At 40.4% G+C, this 17,090-nt stretch overlaps 4 protein-coding genes across 6 annotated transcripts; 3 read left to right on the plus strand and 1 right to left on the minus strand.

Moving 5' to 3' along the window:
- Window positions 1-300: 300 nt before the first annotated feature.
- LOC111598633 (PAX3- and PAX7-binding protein 1) lies at window positions 301-4,600 on the plus strand. Of its 2 annotated transcripts, XM_023313976.2 has the most exons (10): window positions 301-370; window positions 430-700; window positions 757-1,109; window positions 1,626-1,860; window positions 1,943-2,125; window positions 2,244-2,909; window positions 2,970-3,518; window positions 3,584-3,776; window positions 3,848-4,171; window positions 4,250-4,600. In XM_023313976.2, the coding sequence occupies exons 2-10, from the start codon at window positions 445-447 to the stop codon at window positions 4,299-4,301; spliced, it is 2,811 nt and encodes a 936-aa protein (XP_023169744.2). In that variant the 5' UTR covers window positions 301-370; window positions 430-444; the 3' UTR covers window positions 4,302-4,600. The 2 variants fall into 2 exon arrangements, with proteins under 2 accessions (XP_023169744.2, XP_023169745.2); XM_023313977.2 differs by lacking the exons at window positions 1,943-2,125; window positions 2,244-2,909; window positions 2,970-3,518; ... (1 more) ...; window positions 3,848-4,171; window positions 4,250-4,600 and having other exon boundaries at window positions 757-1,114; window positions 1,626-1,743.
- A 1,168-nt stretch (window positions 4,601-5,768) lies between these two features.
- LOC115483699 (PAX3- and PAX7-binding protein 1-like) lies at window positions 5,769-8,034 on the plus strand. Its single transcript, XM_030225761.1, has 6 exons — window positions 5,769-5,793; window positions 5,852-6,343; window positions 6,404-6,952; window positions 7,018-7,210; window positions 7,282-7,605; window positions 7,684-8,034. The coding sequence occupies exons 1-6, from the start codon at window positions 5,769-5,771 to the stop codon at window positions 7,733-7,735; spliced, it is 1,635 nt and encodes a 544-aa protein (XP_030081621.1). The 3' UTR covers window positions 7,736-8,034.
- Window positions 8,035-8,278: 244 nt separating this feature from the next.
- On the minus strand, window positions 8,279-11,126 carry LOC111598634 (E3 UFM1-protein ligase 1 homolog). The gene is made up of 6 exons (XM_023313978.2): window positions 10,969-11,126; window positions 9,906-10,906; window positions 9,381-9,852; window positions 9,012-9,322; window positions 8,593-8,940; window positions 8,279-8,483 (listed from the first exon to the last, which is right to left on the minus strand). Exons 1-6 carry the CDS (start codon window positions 11,043-11,045, stop codon window positions 8,341-8,343), a joined length of 2,352 nt encoding a protein of 783 aa, XP_023169746.2. The 5' UTR covers window positions 11,046-11,126; the 3' UTR covers window positions 8,279-8,340.
- Window positions 11,127-11,415: 289 nt separating this feature from the next.
- Window positions 11,416-16,772, plus strand: LOC111598632 (E3 ubiquitin-protein ligase RNF123). Of its 2 annotated transcripts, none has more exons than XM_023313974.2 (11): window positions 11,416-11,686; window positions 11,752-11,998; window positions 12,168-12,313; window positions 12,371-13,111; window positions 13,376-13,658; window positions 13,721-14,036; window positions 14,093-14,502; window positions 14,630-14,743; window positions 14,832-15,482; window positions 15,550-16,156; window positions 16,223-16,772. In XM_023313974.2, the coding sequence occupies exons 1-11, from the start codon at window positions 11,523-11,525 to the stop codon at window positions 16,531-16,533; spliced, it is 3,990 nt and encodes a 1,329-aa protein (XP_023169742.2). In that variant the 5' UTR covers window positions 11,416-11,522; the 3' UTR covers window positions 16,534-16,772. The 2 variants fall into 2 exon arrangements, with proteins under 2 accessions (XP_023169742.2, XP_023169743.2); XM_023313975.2 differs by having other exon boundaries at window positions 14,114-14,502.
- Window positions 16,773-17,090: the final 318 nt, after the last annotated feature.

Raw genomic sequence — 17,090 nt, forward strand, 5'->3', positions numbered from 1 at the left:
TCTTTTAAGCCATCGATTAAATAAAGTAATCAAAAAAGTTAAGACAAAGCTAAAAGAGAACTTAGTTTTTTTGCACATACAAAGGGCGCCAAAGCTTATTAATTTAATAATTTTGAACTCGTAAAAGCTGAAGTTTTTAGTAATAACTTTAAGCTAATTATTTCCTTAACAACAAACTCGACCGTCTGTTATTATTTATTTAAATAAAATGGCTTTCATTAAAAAGAGTAGTAGGGACTGTTAACGAGTGGAGTAACATTTCATGATATGTTCTACTGCAACCCTTAATTAAATTCGATAGGCTACAATATATCGAGTCGGTGATATCGACTACAAAAGCGAAGAAGAAATTTTTTTGCGAAAACGTCTTGTAAGCTAAATTTGGATTTAGTTATTGTTAATTACTGCAATTTCCGATTAACTTAATAGGCACAAGTGTAGCAAATGTCGCTTTTTCGCAAGCCCAAGAAAATACAACGACGGGTCTTTTCCAGCAATGCAGATGAGGACGAGGATGTGTCGGCTGTGGATATTCATGGAGATTTGGAAACGCCCCCACCCCCGCCGCCAATAATTTCCGCATCCGGCAAACGTGACAAAGATAAAAACAAAAAAAAAATACAATCCGATGACAGTGGGGCAATCAGCGGATCCACCGTCCAACACAAGCCAAAGGCTCTTCTCAGCTTTGCTGACGATGGTTAGTGAAATTCCTTATTTTAAATTTTATATTGATTAATTCATTTGTTGATGCAGAGGACGATGGAGAAGTGTTTCAAGTGCGCAAATCATCGCACAGCAAGAAAGTAATGCGAATGCTGGACAAGGAACGTCGGAAAAAGAAGCGCGAGGAGCGAGCGGAAATAACGGGACACAGCGGACATTTTGGTTATGAGAATGGTAGTAATATGCAGCAATTAGAGTCGTCCAGTGCCACTTCGGCTTTGGCTTTGGCTCCGGCTTCGGGTTCTGGTGCTGCTGGGTCAGCCAATCTCTCTAGTAGATATAAATGTACATCGATAGCGAGCGACAATGCAAGCGTACAAAGTAAAAGTAAAAAGTGTGATAATGATATGATCCAAACCGAAATACGCACAGACGACTTTGTGGTAAGGTTATTATTATTCAATTTTTTACAAAAAAAGCAACAATTATTTATGATTTACGTATAAAATCAAATATGTATAAAAATAATATGGAGCAGTTTCCAGCATGAAAAAATTAAAAATAATATAATCTTGGATATGTCTTTGGCTTAATGTTGAATGTATAGATGAAATCATAAAATTGGAAATATCAAAATAAGAAAAAGCCATAAGACAAATCCTTGTCAGTAGTTTTATAATATATATTGTAAATAAGTTTACGCTTATTAGAGATTCCGAATGCATATTTAACTATAATACTTTAGCAAACCATTGCAACGTAACTAATTAATGCATGTTTTTTTTTACTAAAATTAAACACAGTTCGAGATTAGATTTGAGATGATGAGAGAGGCCTTGTTTAATCTTCTCTGTATATATAAAAGCAATCTTGGACTGTGTATAATATTTGTTTTAATGTGTTTTATCTTTTATATGCATTTAATAATATATTACTTTATTGTTGCTCCCAAAATTTAGCTTGTGGTCAAGAAGTCGGAAACTCCTGATGTGCTATTAAATGGCCGTGCTGCGCTTTGTGCTGGTCGCGACGATATGAGCGATGATGATGAATTAGATGATAGAGACCACGATAAGACGCGACACCGGTTCTCAAAGCCGGAGCACTTGAAGCAAATGCTAGAAAGTGGTTCCATACCAGATGCTGCAATGATACACGCAGCACGAAAACGTAGACAGCGTGCCAGGGAGCAAGGTAAATCCACAGTGTTATATTATTTATTGTAATATATATATATTATTATTAATAACTATAATAAAAAATATAAATTTTTCAGGAGCTGTTGACTACATACCCATCGAGGAGCCCAAGGAAACGCCAAAGCTCAGTACACGGTTACCAAGGGAGGATGTAGAGGGTGATCAGTCGGACGATGAAGAGCGCATGGATATGAACGACATAACAGGTCGCAAGGAGCGTGAAGAGCGTCGCGAACAATTCTATGCCGTTGAGAATGATTGTATGTAGTAGTCTAGATAGCTAGTACATTTTGTGCAAGACCTGACGACGTTTTTATGTTGTACTAATTGATCAGGATAAATTGTCTAATCTTTCAATACGTTCAATTCACACTTTAGTAACTGAGGAAGATTCCGATCGCGAAATGCACGAATGGGAGAATCAGCAAATACGAAAAGGCGTTACTGGTGCACAACTGGTTCACGCTCAGCATGAGACTGTGCTATCACGTTTCATGATCAAGCCGGCAGTGAACAGCGGATCAGATGATGGAGCTTTCGAATTGAATCTGGATCTAGTGCCGCCATCGACTGCGACGTTGCTGGAGCAGGCCTATGCTAAGACCAACTTAGACAAGAATAATGCAATGGCAGCCACTCTGCGTTCGACTCTCACCAAATCCAAGCGAGAGAAATCAAAGGCTACAGCTCTGCGTACACCGCAGGAGATGCGTTCCACGATTATAATGCGTCTCACAGAACTGCGAGAGCGGAATGATGAGCACAATGCGACCGTTGCGCGCATTGAGGCCGAGCTGAAATCTTTGAAGCTGCAACAAAACGAGTGCAAACAAAATGCGCCAACGGCGGCGGCTAAATATAAATTCTATCAGGAGATCAAATGTTATGTGAACGATTTGATCGATTGTCTGGCGGCCAAGTCATCGTTAATAAATGATTTGGAGAAACGCGCCCTGCAACTCTATAGTAAAAATCAACGCTATTTGGTTAATAGAAGGCGGCAAGATGTCCGCGATCAGGCAAAGGAAATGGCGGAGGCTGCAAGTAAGGGAACTGAAACAATTTTATTTTTTTACTCGGTTTATGTTTATTTAAAATTCGCAGAACCTGTGTTAGCAGCAGCACGTCGAACACCGGAATACGAGGAGCAAGTACGTCGAGCGGCTGAGCGGGAAGGTCGACGCACGCGTCGGCGTTGCGAACGTGAGCGAAATTATTTGTTAGCCACGCATCTGGATGGCATGTCCAGCGATGATGAGATAGCCGATCAACAACAGGAACAGTGCTTAGCAACGAAAGCGTTGATCGAGACGCAAGCAGCGGAGGCATTTGAAGACGTTAACGATGATTTCTGTAAAATTGATCTGATACTCATTAAGTTCTATGCATGGCGTAAAACGGATATGGGTTCGTATCAAGACGCGTTTGTCAGTCTTTGTCTGCCCAAGTTGCTTGCACCACTTGTACGTCACGAGCTGCTCCTCTGGTCACCGTTGCTGGAGGAATATACAGATATTGAGACGATGCATTGGTATCAAGCCTGTATGCTCTACGCTTGTCAGTCGAATGAATCGGTTGAACAACTCAAACAGGATCCGGATCTCAACCTTGTGCCTTCGCTTATAGAAAAGATTGTATTGCCTAAAGTGAATTGTAAGACATTATGACACTAGCATAATTTATAGTAACTTATTAAGTATTTTTTTTCAATATTTAAGCTCTGGTCGCGGAATGTTGGGATCCATTGTCCACGACGCAAACGCTACGTCTGGTTGGCTTCATCAACCGCCTGACTCGCGAATTCCCGCTCAACAGCAGCAATAAGCAATTGAAAAAGCTTTTTGAGACAATCATGGAACGCATGCGACTCGCACTCGAAAATGATGTTTTCATACCCATTTTTCCTAAACAGTATGTAGAGCACGTATTTATATCATAGAGATATAAATATATTTAAATTTATGCAAAAACCTAAATTCTAGGGTGCAAGAGGCGAAAGGCTCGTTCTTTCAACGTCAGTTTTGCAGTGGCCTTAAACTGTTTCGCAACTTTCTTAGCTGGCAGGGAATACTGGCAGACAAACCCCTAAGAGAACTAGCAATTGGAGCTCTATTGAATCGCTATCTACTAATGGCCATGCGGGTGTGCACACCAAATGATGCTATTAGCAAAGTCTCTATTATTGTGAATACATTACCAACAGTTTGGCTGCTGACGAACAGCGATACGCTAAAGAATTTGGAGGTATTCATTAGCTATATACGACAAACTTTGGACAATTGCGATGCCACCAATCCACTACTTATGTAAGTAAATGAAAAATGATAATTAACTTATAATTAATTATATATACATTATATACATATATATTAATTTATTTTTAGGCAATCCTGCGACAAGGCCAAGCAAATATTACAAAGACTACATAGCTTATAAAGTAAAATAATTAATACAACTTACACATTTATCAGAATTTATACTTAGCTCAATGATGGCTTGTGGTATGGTATTGGCTTTTGGTATGTCGAAGCATAAGCAAATAGTCCAGATAAACAAAATAGAGAGCATAGTATTAAACAACTCCCGCAATAACTGGCTGCTCTATTAAACGTCGCTCATACTTGACACGATTCGGTCTTTAAACTTATATGAGAACAGATTGTAAATACCTTTATAAGCATGTTTAATTATATAATTGAATTTTTATGAGTTTTTTAGGTAGACAGAATGGTTAAGACCAAATTTCAATTAGAAAATCTTGTCTAGCATATATATAAATTTGACCGTTTCAATTGGGACAAATCATACTGTTTCGATTGGAATGATACAAAAGTGATACAAAATGCAGAACTTTTTTATTTTAAAAAACTACTTTGATTGTATTTAGGACACTTCTGTGCATAGCAATAATAAAAACCATTTTTAAATTATATACACAATACTTAACAATTCCATAAGACCATAACCAATTAAAGTGAAATTCAATTTGAACATTTATCCAGAGTGGATTCCCGGGGTCTATTAGTTTATTGAATAAAAGGTTATTCAGCCTTGGATACGGATGCTCGGGAATAGTTCTGAGCGAGGTCCACAACCTCCCCTTGTAATGTTTGCAATTGTTCGTTAAGAGACTTGAATTCCTGACTGTCAGGCGTTGCTTGTTGCAGCATTTGCAGAACAAGATCTGCAAAAAAATTATGATGTATCAATATTAAAGTAAGAACATAAAAAGAAATAAGCCCGATATCTACGTGATCGAATATAAACCGGAAGCTTAAATGCTTCAGCCTTACCATGATAACGCAGGAGGAGCGCGTTTTGTGACTCATTTAGAGTAGCTCGAATGTGCTGCAGGATGGTCGAAACGAATTTGCCGGACGCATGCAGAATGCAGCCTGTGATTGTGGTGAAGAGTATTAGAGCTGCTAGATGAAGTAAAAGAGCGGGTTCATGACATTCTAAAAGCTGCTGCATGAGCTTCTCTTTGTGACTGATAATAAGAGCGCGATCCTTTTTCTTATCAGCCTTTTTTACGATCATACTGCAGGCTTTTAGCACCGCCTCCGTAGCGAGCTCGAAGTCCTCAATGTTCTTGTTTAGGGCTTTGTTTTGTTCAAGTAAAGCGTTGCGGTACTGTGCATCTGTTTTGTGAATGATTTTAAAAGATATTAATATATTTGAATTATTTATAAATAGATATTTTTTAATTTACCACACTCTTGTATTAGTTTAATGCGTTGATCGACGTTTAGATTGGTCGATTTGACCGACAGACTGCATTCGGCTGCCACATAGAGGGTCAGCTCATTGCAAATTTCGTTCCCTAGAGATTTGAGCAAATACTTGACCAATTGCGACTGCGTCTCCATATGGAATAGCTTTATACCCTTCTCATAGAGGCGTATGTCCACCAGCAGCGTGTTTACTCGTTCTTGAATGGCAGCATGTGTCTGGCGTCGATTCGTTTGCGGTGTTGCCTCATACAGCTCTAGTGCCGCCATCGACTGCGACGTTGCTGGAGCAGGCCTATGCTAAGACCAACTTAGACAAGAATAATGCAATGGCAGCCACTCTGCGTTCGACTCTCACCAAATCCAAGCGAGAGAAATCAAAGGCTACAGCTCTGCGTACACCGCAGGAGATGCGTTCCACGATTATAATGCGTCTCACAGAACTGCGAGAGCGGAATGATGAGCACAATGCGACCGTTGCGCGCATTGAGGCCGAGCTGAAATCTTTGAAGCTGCAACAAAACGAGTGCAAACAAAATGCGCCAACGGCGGCGGCTAAATATAAATTCTATCAGGAGATCAAATGTTATGTGAACGATTTGATCGATTGTCTGGCGGCCAAGTCATCGTTAATAAATGATTTGGAGAAACGCGCCCTGCAACTCTATAGTAAAAATCAACGCTATTTGGTTAATAGAAGGCGGCAAGATGTCCGCGATCAGGCAAAGGAAATGGCGGAGGCTGCAAGTAAGGGAACTGAAACAATTTTATTTTTTTACTCGGTTTATGTTTATTTAAAATTCGCAGAACCTGTGTTAGCAGCAGCACGTCGAACACCGGAATACGAGGAGCAAGTACGTCGAGCGGCTGAGCGGGAAGGTCGACGCACGCGTCGGCGTTGCGAACGTGAGCGAAATTATTTGTTAGCCACGCATCTGGATGGCATGTCCAGCGATGATGAGATAGCCGATCAACAACAGGAACAGTGCTTAGCAACGAAAGCGTTGATCGAGACGCAAGCAGCGGAGGCATTTGAAGACGTTAACGATGATTTCTGTAAAATTGATCTGATACTCATTAAGTTCTATGCATGGCGTAAAACGGATATGGGTTCGTATCAAGACGCGTTTGTCAGTCTTTGTCTGCCCAAGTTGCTTGCACCACTTGTACGTCACGAGCTGCTCCTCTGGTCACCGTTGCTGGAGGAATATACAGATATTGAGACGATGCATTGGTATCAAGCCTGTATGCTCTACGCTTGTCAGTCGAATGAATCGGTTGAACAACTCAAACAGGATCCGGATCTCAACCTTGTGCCTTCGCTTATAGAAAAGATTGTATTGCCTAAAGTGAATTGTAAGACATTATGACACTAGCATAATTTATAGTAACTTATTAAGTATTTTTTTTCAATATTTAAGCTCTGGTCGCGGAATGTTGGGATCCATTGTCCACGACGCAAACGCTACGTCTGGTTGGCTTCATCAACCGCCTGACTCGCGAATTCCCGCTCAACAGCAGCAATAAGCAATTGAAAAAGCTTTTTGAGACAATCATGGAACGCATGCGACTCGCACTCGAAAATGATGTTTTCATACCCATTTTTCCTAAACAGTATGTAGAGCACGTATTTATATCATAGAGATATAAATATATTTAAATTTATGCAAAAACCTAAATTCTAGGGTGCAAGAGGCGAAAGGCTCGTTCTTTCAACGTCAGTTTTGCAGTGGCCTTAAACTGTTTCGCAACTTTCTTAGCTGGCAGGGAATACTGGCAGACAAACCCCTAAGAGAACTAGCAATTGGAGCTCTATTGAATCGCTATCTACTAATGGCCATGCGGGTGTGCACACCAAATGATGCTATTAGCAAAGTCTCTATTATTGTGAATACATTACCAACAGTTTGGCTGCTGACGAACAGCGATACGCTAAAGAATTTGGAGGTATTCATTAGCTATATACGACAAACTTTGGACAATTGCGATGCCACCAATCCACTACTTATGTAAGTAAATGAAAAATGATAATTAACTTATAATTAATTATATATACATTATATACATATATATTAATTTATTTTTAGGCAATCCTGCGACAAGGCCAAGCAAATATTACAAAGACTACATAGCTTATAAAGTAAAATAATTAATACAACTTACACATTTATCAGAATTTATACTTAGCTCAATGATGGCTTGTGGTATGGTATTGGCTTTTGGTATGTCGAAGCATAAGCAAATAGTCCAGATAAACAAAATAGAGAGCATAGTATTAAACAACTCCCGCAATAACTGGCTGCTCTATTAAACGTCGCTCATACTTGACACGATTCGGTCTTTAAACTTATATGAGAACAGATTGTAAATACCTTTATAAGCATGTTTAATTATATAATTGAATTTTTATGAGTTTTTTAGGTAGACAGAATGGTTAAGACCAAATTTCAATTAGAAAATCTTGTCTAGCATATATATAAATTTGACCGTTTCAATTGGGACAAATCATACTGTTTCGATTGGAATGATACAAAAGTGATACAAAATGCAGAACTTTTTTATTTTAAAAAACTACTTTGATTGTATTTAGGACACTTCTGTGCATAGCAATAATAAAAACCATTTTTAAATTATATACACAATACTTAACAATTCCATAAGACCATAACCAATTAAAGTGAAATTCAATTTGAACATTTATCCAGAGTGGATTCCCGGGGTCTATTAGTTTATTGAATAAAAGGTTATTCAGCCTTGGATACGGATGCTCGGGAATAGTTCTGAGCGAGGTCCACAACCTCCCCTTGTAATGTTTGCAATTGTTCGTTAAGAGACTTGAATTCCTGACTGTCAGGCGTTGCTTGTTGCAGCATTTGCAGAACAAGATCTGCAAAAAAATTATGATGTATCAATATTAAAGTAAGAACATAAAAAGAAATAAGCCCGATATCTACGTGATCGAATATAAACCGGAAGCTTAAATGCTTCAGCCTTACCATGATAACGCAGGAGGAGCGCGTTTTGTGACTCATTTAGAGTAGCTCGAATGTGCTGCAGGATGGTCGAAACGAATTTGCCGGACGCATGCAGAATGCAGCCTGTGATTGTGGTGAAGAGTATTAGAGCTGCTAGATGAAGTAAAAGAGCGGGTTCATGACATTCTAAAAGCTGCTGCATGAGCTTCTCTTTGTGACTGATAATAAGAGCGCGATCCTTTTTCTTATCAGCCTTTTTTACGATCATACTGCAGGCTTTTAGCACCGCCTCCGTAGCGAGCTCGAAGTCCTCAATGTTCTTGTTTAGGGCTTTGTTTTGTTCAAGTAAAGCGTTGCGGTACTGTGCATCTGTTTTGTGAATGATTTTAAAAGATATTAATATATTTGAATTATTTATAAATAGATATTTTTTAATTTACCACACTCTTGTATTAGTTTAATGCGTTGATCGACGTTTAGATTGGTCGATTTGACCGACAGACTGCATTCGGCTGCCACATAGAGGGTCAGCTCATTGCAAATTTCGTTCCCTAGAGATTTGAGCAAATACTTGACCAATTGCGACTGCGTCTCCATATGGAATAGCTTTATACCCTTCTCATAGAGGCGTATGTCCACCAGCAGCGTGTTTACTCGTTCTTGAATGGCAGCATGTGTCTGGCGTCGATTCGTTTGCGGTGTTGCCTCATACAGCTCTTGCGCCTTAATTAAAGCCGCCTGATTCAATTGGCTGCAAATATATAAAATGCATTAATAATAAACTAAAAAAATGAATGTGCGTAGCATACTTAACGTAAAGTGCTGCAATTGGCTTGGCCAGATGCTCGAGTCCCTCCTCCTCTAGCGCGGTCTTGATTAGATTTATGATATCTGAATTCTTGACCAATTCTAATGCCCTAACGGACTTCCGCGAACTGCCTGTTGATTGTTGTGATGTCTCCTCATCATCCTCGCTGTCATGATTGTGAGCAGCCGCACGGCCACGCTGATGTTTCTTGGTTGATTTTGTTTTCGTCTCTCTGCCTTGCGCACCACCACCTGCCTTGCCAGAAGCGGCTTTTTTCCGACGCTCATCGCGCTTATCCACTTTGCCATCATCATCCGCATCATAGGTGGCTCCCGAAGCGCTACCTTTTTGCGCCAGCGTCTTTTCCACTATATATTGCTGATACACACCGTTGTCGATGGCTGCTTTGGCCAGGCCGTGGGCCATGTCCTGACAAGGTTGTATTAATTGCGTAAGATATGCCTGAGAGAAGACTACAAAAGGCAATATAGACTAAGTTAGCTAAGTTAACAATCGAATATTTTACCTATGCTCTCCAGGAAAACAAAATGACTCGGATTGCATTGCTTTTGGGCCATCACAGCGTCGAAGGCTTCCTCAATGTCATCCTCCGACAAATTCGATGGCAATATGGTAGCTAAATCAAGATATTGCTTTGTTGCACTGCATTCATTTAAAGCTGCTACAACCGTAAGCTCAATTATATGTGCACCGAGTGCCACACGTTTGAGGAATAGGAACTGCTCGTTGGGGAACTGTTTGCGAATGTAGGCTTTGGCATCGGATATACCCAACTTGTTGATAGCCTCATATTCCAGAAAGCTGTTCTGTTTGTAGAACGAGTTGACCCACTCGGCCTGCGTCTTTGCATAAATATGAGGCACATATTGTGCGTTGGCCTGCTTTGATGTCACCTGACCAGCGGGTAGGATCTCATCAAGCAACGAGTGAAAGATCTTTTCTTGCACATTGATCTGCTGCAGTATTATAGATACATTCGTGGGCTTGCTGATTGCCGCGAGTGCGCCGCGTATCTTCGCTTTACAGCGTTGAATGTACGCTTGGGTAAAGAATACACGCGGATTGGTGGTATCCTGGCGACCCTTAATGAGCTTTCCCAAATGCTTCTCCATAACATTATGCTGCAGAAACTCCGAGGGCAAATCAAACTGGGATGTTAAGTCCGATATGGAAATTTCGCCACGTTGCGCCAATTTTTCGTTGATCTCCTGCGCAATGTGCGTGATGTAGTCTTCATCGATTAGCTGTCCTAGCATCAGATGGATCTGTGGATCCTCTGCTGCAATGCGCTCTGCCAGTGTTTCAATCCGCGATAGATCCACATTAAGAGTTTTGCTGACCTCCACAAGATTGGCACGACCTCCATTTGCATAAAGTTCATCTTGTATTTCACGTTCAAGATGGTCGGGTGTTATATACTCTTTTCCATCATTCGTAAAAACAACATCCAGCAGCTGCTTTTCAAGCAGCAAGGTCACTATTTCAATACAATTCCGTTCCGAGAGTCTGACCAAAGATTAAAATATAAGACAGCTGTTAAGCCAATTTATTATTTGTCAGTCACTTACTTTTGCAGCGTAGACGTTAGCTGCGCCTTTTGGAAATCGGCGGCTAAGCGTTTTATCTCATCCCAGTCGCTACTCATTTTTTAATAATTTATTTTATATTTGTTTCAATTAATCTTATTGAAATAGATCAATCTGAAATGTGACGCGTCAACAATATTTTTTTCCTTTCGTTAGTTTATCGATAAGTCAATTTATCAGCTGTTTTCTGCCGATATAATGTTAGTATATTTTGCCTATTTTTTCGGACGGTTAATTTTAATTATGTTTTGAATTAGTTGTATGTAGTATTGTAACGCGTCAATCTTTTATAGTTTTTGTCAAACTCGTTGATTGCTATCCATAATTTATCGGCTTGCTGATTTGTAAGCAATCAGCTGTTCCACAATTGCTATAATTTTGGTATTTTTCGAACAGCCAGCATACGTTCACACCTCTCAAAAGGATTATTATATTTAAATCAAACTCGAGTCGGATTGTCGGACATAAAAATATGTAAATGGCTATGTATGTGTGCATAAAGCAAGCGATGTATTACAAACACTAACCCTGCAAAGATGTCGATTTCAAAATTATTCGTGAAAGTTTTCAATGAAGACATATTTGAGCAATTGGATCAGGATAACTACAACTCTGACTTGGAAGATGATTTGGAAGGAGCGAATTGTTCCACTATACCTGACCCGCGATCGCCAAAGCTTGAAGAGCTCTCCGTGACAAAGTGCGTTGCCACAGTTGTCAGTTATTTAGCGATACAGACAATATTATAAGCTATATCCTTTTCAGGCAAATGACAATTGTGCGGAACTGGCTGGACGATAAATTCCAGCAGATTCAAACGGACAGCAATGAGGAAATACGCAAACTTTATGTGGAGACAGAAGCGCGTATTGGTCCCGAATTGGCTATATTCGATGTAGACTATACGACAACTGTGCGTGTGTCTACTGACAGATTGGCCTTGCGCTCGCAAGGCAGTTTCAACACGGTGCGGGCTAATTGTTGCGTTTATGGCGGCCGTTGGATGTATGAGGTAATCATTAAGCCATTACTGTCTAATAGTTGGGCATGATTTGCTAGTGGTGGTTGCTTGGCCAACGGTCAATGACATGAAACAGTCGTAAACAGTTATAGGAGTTTGGGTTATTATCGATAAAAGCGCTATCGACATATTGTAATTGGAGCGTTATTTGCCTCCCTAGATTCAACTACACACCAAGGGTGTTATGCAAATGGGCTGGGCGGGCAGCACTTGTGGATTTAATGAGAATAGCGGTGTAGGTGACACTAAGCACAGCTATGGCTACGATGGCAGCAAACAACAGGTCTGGCACATCTCTACCAGAAAGTAAGATAAAATCTCCCTTAAAAAGAACTCTTGATAATAACAATAAATGTTTAATAGGTACGGCGACAAGTGGCAAATTGGTGATATTATCGGTGTCACCATTGACGTCGATAGGGAGGTAATTGAATACTATCGCAATGGACGCTCCATGGGTGTGGCATTTGACAAGATTCAGCGAGGACCAGGTATCACATTCTTTCCCGCTATCTCGCTAGGGTACACACAAGGTGTACAGGCGAACTTTGGCAATCGCCCGTTTGTCTATCCAGTCGCCGGCTTTCAGCCCCTGATGGCACGACCCATTCTCAAGCTTCGTCGTGCAAATTTAATTATGGACTATCTCCTCAATTTGGCGGGCATTTTCTCGCACTATAACGCTCAGGCCAGCAACAAAGACGACGTGGCAGGCGAAGTACGGGTGTCAACGAAGAAGACAGTCTATTGCATTTTTGCAACGCTACTTATTGAACGTTTCACGAACGAGGTATTCGATCCCTACATAATCGAGGACGTTTTGTTGTCGCGGATCACACACATGACCACTCTGCAGGCTGAGAAGGAAAATCCACATAGTGTATTAATGGGGTTATTGTCCTTGTTCTGGAACTTCATGGAGGCCGATGAAGTTAAGTTTGTGCTGCGCAAGCTAGTGAATGCCCTCTTGGCCACCTACTCACACACTGTGCAGGGCGTGGACTATGAGAAGCATCGGCAGACGTTAAGCACACTCCATTGTATCTGTTTGCATGAGCAATCGCGCAAATATTTGCTGGAGGGAAAACTGTTCAAGAAACACTGGTAATTTATCAAAGAATTTGTTAAATAATTCGTTCAATGTTTGTTTTAATTTTCTTCTTTTATTAAGTATTCAATTAGCATTCATTTAACTGTTTAAATTGAATTGAATTTAGAGCTTAAATTCCTTTTTAAGTTTTATTAATTCATTGATTGATATTTTATTTCGGTTTAAAAGATAAATTAGAGTTATTTTATTACGTTAAAAAGCTCAATAAATTGTAATTAATTTTTATTTATTATGAATTTAATTTATTATAATTTCAGCCTTGCGTTCTTTTTGTACATACATCCGCTGGAGTTTTATATAATGGAAGAGCTTCTGCCGGACTATATGACTTGGACGGAGGGAATTGATGGACCTAAGGATAAATATTTTAATGTTGTAGAAAAAGTACGCAAGATTACAGAAAGCTTGTACGCAGCTCAAAAGGACCTGCTCAACACGCTGATGATCAACTCAGATGGTGGATCCGATTCGCCTTCTAGTCGGAAGCTGTTTTTAAGCAAAATGCGACGCTATGTCATAGACCTAAGTATGGAGCAACGGGTAAGTGTTCGATGTTTACAGCCAGTTTAAACCTTGAATTACATCCTGTCCCAATTTTTCAGCCATTCCACGCCTTTTTCTTTATGCAATCCAGCATACAGCATCCGTTGGACCCGCCGGTGGCTCTAGCTTTTGTCTGTATCTTAATCGATCAGGTGCGAACGCTGTTTAAGGATGAGCTGCCCACTCATTCAATGGAGGTAAACTGCGATTATTTTTTGGATGGCACATTTGATTACATGCACTTTGATCGAGTTGGCGGCGTATTGTCGCATCTGCGTAAAGTCCATAGAGGGGACATTGACACATATTTGGGCTCAGAACGAGCTCAGCAAATTTATGATGAGGATCGTAACTCTATAAGAGTTAATGAAGTGGGTATGTATGGCGATTCGTTTATTTTCTTTCCATTTTGGTGATATACAACGTTTCAGATACTACGCTTTATCTATTAGGCGAGAATATCAACAATGTTGCGGTAATTGGACACACTCAGGGTGCTAATAATTCCACATTTACCCACTTTCTAAATCCGCGGACACCTCAATCTTTGGATGCAGCCCCCGGCAACTTGGTTTCTGAAGCTAGTGTGTGTGAGCTACTAGATATTTGCGTACTCTTCTACTATTCTGCCGGACACAAATATATAATTAAGGTAGCAGCTGTACGGGATGAAATAGCTACACTGAATGAAGTTCTCAAAGAGACAAAATACTATCGCGAGGATATTGAGCGTCGGCTCATAGCAATTGAACAGCATACGAATGTCTGTATGAATGAGAATCATCAGCATGTGATGTCGGAGTTACGCGCCAAATTTAGTCAGCGACAAAATGTGTTCGCGGTGAGTGCATTGGTTAAAATTGTCTTTCATTTGGTTATTAAATTATTAACAACTATTTTTCGAGAGATAGTCAATTTTAACGACAAATTTGGAGTTCCATTCATATTTTTACTGTTTATATCGACAGGCGCGCTCCATATCGCTGGCACGGAAACAAGTTTGGCTTCGAGCCGTAGCACTGAATAATCACCGACGATTGTTGTTGATATGGTTGCTGGAACGAATCCTGCGGTCATTAACGGTAGGCAGGCAGGCCACAGAGATTTTACTTTATTTATTTATACTTCTAATTGGTATTGCTGCATAATTTATAATTCATTACTTTACAGACCGCTTCGAGCATGGGTCCACTCTTTGCATTTGTGCCAGAGGTTTACATAAATACTTTGCCCATTTTGTTGGATAGTGTGATGGATTTTAGTCATCACGATATGCGTTCACAGTTTGACGTGTCGGATGCCGAATGTAGTTTGAATGCTGCGGCCGAATTTTTGGCAGTACATTCAGCGGATTCGCGAATTGTGCTTGCTTCTTGCAAGGATTCCTTGTTGCAAGCATTGGGCACCCTCACATGCCACAAGGCGGGCGTGCGTGCTCTCGAACGTAGCTCAAAGCGCGCTCAATCGTGTTTAGTACGCGCTCTCTTGCGGCCATACGAGAATCGAGCTTGGGGCCAGAGTAATTGGCTGCTACTGCGATTCTGGTTAGGGGAGGGCTATGCTTTCAAAGATGCACGCCAGCCCAGCGTTTGGCAAGGTGGTTCACAGCCCTTACATCAGGGTTTGTGCCGGAGTCGTTCGAGAAACGAAACGCATACTGGACTACTGCACAATGTGGCGCCGGCAAATCCATCCAAGCATTATCAACGACTAATTGGATCTAAGCTATATGAGGACGAGCCATTTGCTACGACTTTCCTCAATTCTGTGCTGAGTCAATTAAATTGGGCTTTCTCCGAATTTATTTTGCTTTTGCAAGAGGTAAACTTTTAACATCTATAAATTTCTTTTTTAATTACATTAACAGTACAACAATTCTTTGTTTTAGATACAAAATACTGCTCAGCGTCAGGAGAATACGCTATTTGAACCAAAACAATTAAAGATATGTTCCATGTGCTTTGAGCTTACTGTTTCGCTGATGCGTTGCCTGGAAATGATTATAACCGTTGCGCCGGACGTTGTGACCGATGAGTCGCGGCCAAATAGTGATTTGCTATTAAATCGTATTTGCCAGCTAATCAGTCAGGTACTCTCACGTGTCACTGTACCACCCGGCTGCTTTCAATTTGTGGTGGACATGTGTTCGGCCGATCTGAATGCAGTCACCCACTTTCCGATCATTAGTGCTGCTTTGGGCATATTGATGGCATTGCTGCGCCGTGAAATGGATAGTGATGTTACACCGCAGAAGGTGACTCGCATATCGCGTGCCTTTCTCACCGATCCCAGTTTTCAGTTTGCCACGCTGGAGTTTGCGCTGGGCGAGATACGAACGCCACTCTTGGAGCAAAAAGAGATACCACGTGGCAATTTTGATCCTTCGTCGCGACCGCACATTGATCCGCTAACCAATGATGTACGCTTGCCACATCTCAATAACTCGAAGCGCATACGCGCTGATCCACCGATCATTAAGTTTGCGCTTTCTGACTGTTAGTTGTAATCACTGTTTATACATAGTTTCTCTTTTAATTATCATTCCCCATCATCTATCTTAGATCCCACGCATGTCTCCCCGGCAGAGATCGAAGATGTTCGCCATCTAATCGAAAGTCTGCGCATCAAACAGAGTCTGCTCTCAGATATAACGCTGCCCTCGGAGGACTCGTTGTGTCCCATTTGCTGTGCCAAGCCAATCACTGCCGTTTTTACGCCCTGCAAACATCAATCCTGCAGCGACTGCATTATGCAACATATGATGAATTCGAAAGTGTGTTTCTATTGCAAGACCACCATACAGACAATCGAGCTGCTGGATGGCACCATCATCTACTCCAATGATGAAATGATTGCTACCGACAGTACTTAAGCCAAAAAACCCCACCGCAGGAAACAAAAAAATCTAGTCACCTTTAAGAAATTGCTACGCTCAACATGTGGTGATTTACACAGAAGTACATACATAGCTATATATTTTTAACTTTAGTTTCTTTTCATTTTGCATTTTGCATATTTAATGCTTGCAATTATTTGAGATGTGATATGCTAAAGTGCAATTTAGAACAGCTCTATTAACTAAAACAAAGTACACACTAAATTAAATAGTAGGCACATTAATATATATAGATATATATGTAATATGTGACCATTTTATGATCTTTGGTTTATACAATTATTTCAATAATTATTTAACGCAAACAAACTTCGAAATTCATATTTATAATTATTACATTGTAAGCAGAGTATCTATTTCTAAAATAGTATGCATTTCAAATTGATAACAAACAGTGGAACGTGTCTTTAAGTACATACAATATTTTTTCTCCTAAGTATGTTAAGATTGTTCGATTGACATTCATTTTAATTATGCTCTAGATGGTCGGGCTAGGTATGATTCATAGCAAACAAACTCCAGATGTAAACCGA

This window comes from Drosophila hydei, unplaced genomic scaffold (assembly GCF_003285905.1).
Source record: "Drosophila hydei strain 15085-1641.00,03,60 unplaced genomic scaffold, DhydRS2 tig00008139-arrow-pilon, whole genome shotgun sequence".
NCBI classification, from domain to species: domain Eukaryota; kingdom Metazoa; phylum Arthropoda; class Insecta; order Diptera; family Drosophilidae; genus Drosophila; species Drosophila hydei.

Coding starts and splice junctions, on each gene's coding strand:
- LOC111598633 (XM_023313976.2), top strand. CDS start 445: ATGTCGCTTTTTCGCAAGCCCAAGAAAATACAACGACGGGTCTTTTCC. Junction 3,519..3,583: donor TGTATTGCCTAAAGTGAATT/GTAAGACATTAT, acceptor TCAATATTTAAG/CTCTGGTCGCGGAATGTTGG. Junction 3,777..3,847: donor ATACCCATTTTTCCTAAACA/GTATGTAGAGCA, acceptor CCTAAATTCTAG/GGTGCAAGAGGCGAAAGGCT.
- LOC115483699 (XM_030225761.1), top strand. CDS start 5,769: ATGTCCACCAGCAGCGTGTTTACTC. Junction 7,211..7,281: donor ATACCCATTTTTCCTAAACA/GTATGTAGAGCA, acceptor CCTAAATTCTAG/GGTGCAAGAGGCGAAAGGCT. Junction 7,606..7,683: donor GCCACCAATCCACTACTTAT/GTAAGTAAATGA, acceptor ATTTATTTTTAG/GCAATCCTGCGACAAGGCCA.
- LOC111598634 (XM_023313978.2), bottom strand. CDS start 11,045: ATGAGTAGCGACTGGGATGAGATAAAACGCTTAGCCGCCGATTTCCAA. Junction 9,323..9,380: donor ATTGCAGCACTTTACGTTAA/GTATGCTACGCA, acceptor ATATATTTGCAG/CCAATTGAATCAGGCGGCTT. Junction 8,941..9,011: donor TAAACTAATACAAGAGTGTG/GTAAATTAAAAA, acceptor TTCACAAAACAG/ATGCACAGTACCGCAACGCT.
- LOC111598632 (XM_023313974.2), top strand. CDS start 11,523: ATGTCGATTTCAAAATTATTCGTGAAAGTTTTCAATGAAGACATATTT. Junction 14,037..14,092: donor TATAAGAGTTAATGAAGTGG/GTATGTATGGCG, acceptor ACAACGTTTCAG/ATACTACGCTTTATCTATTA. Junction 16,157..16,222: donor TAAGTTTGCGCTTTCTGACT/GTTAGTTGTAAT, acceptor CATCTATCTTAG/ATCCCACGCATGTCTCCCCG.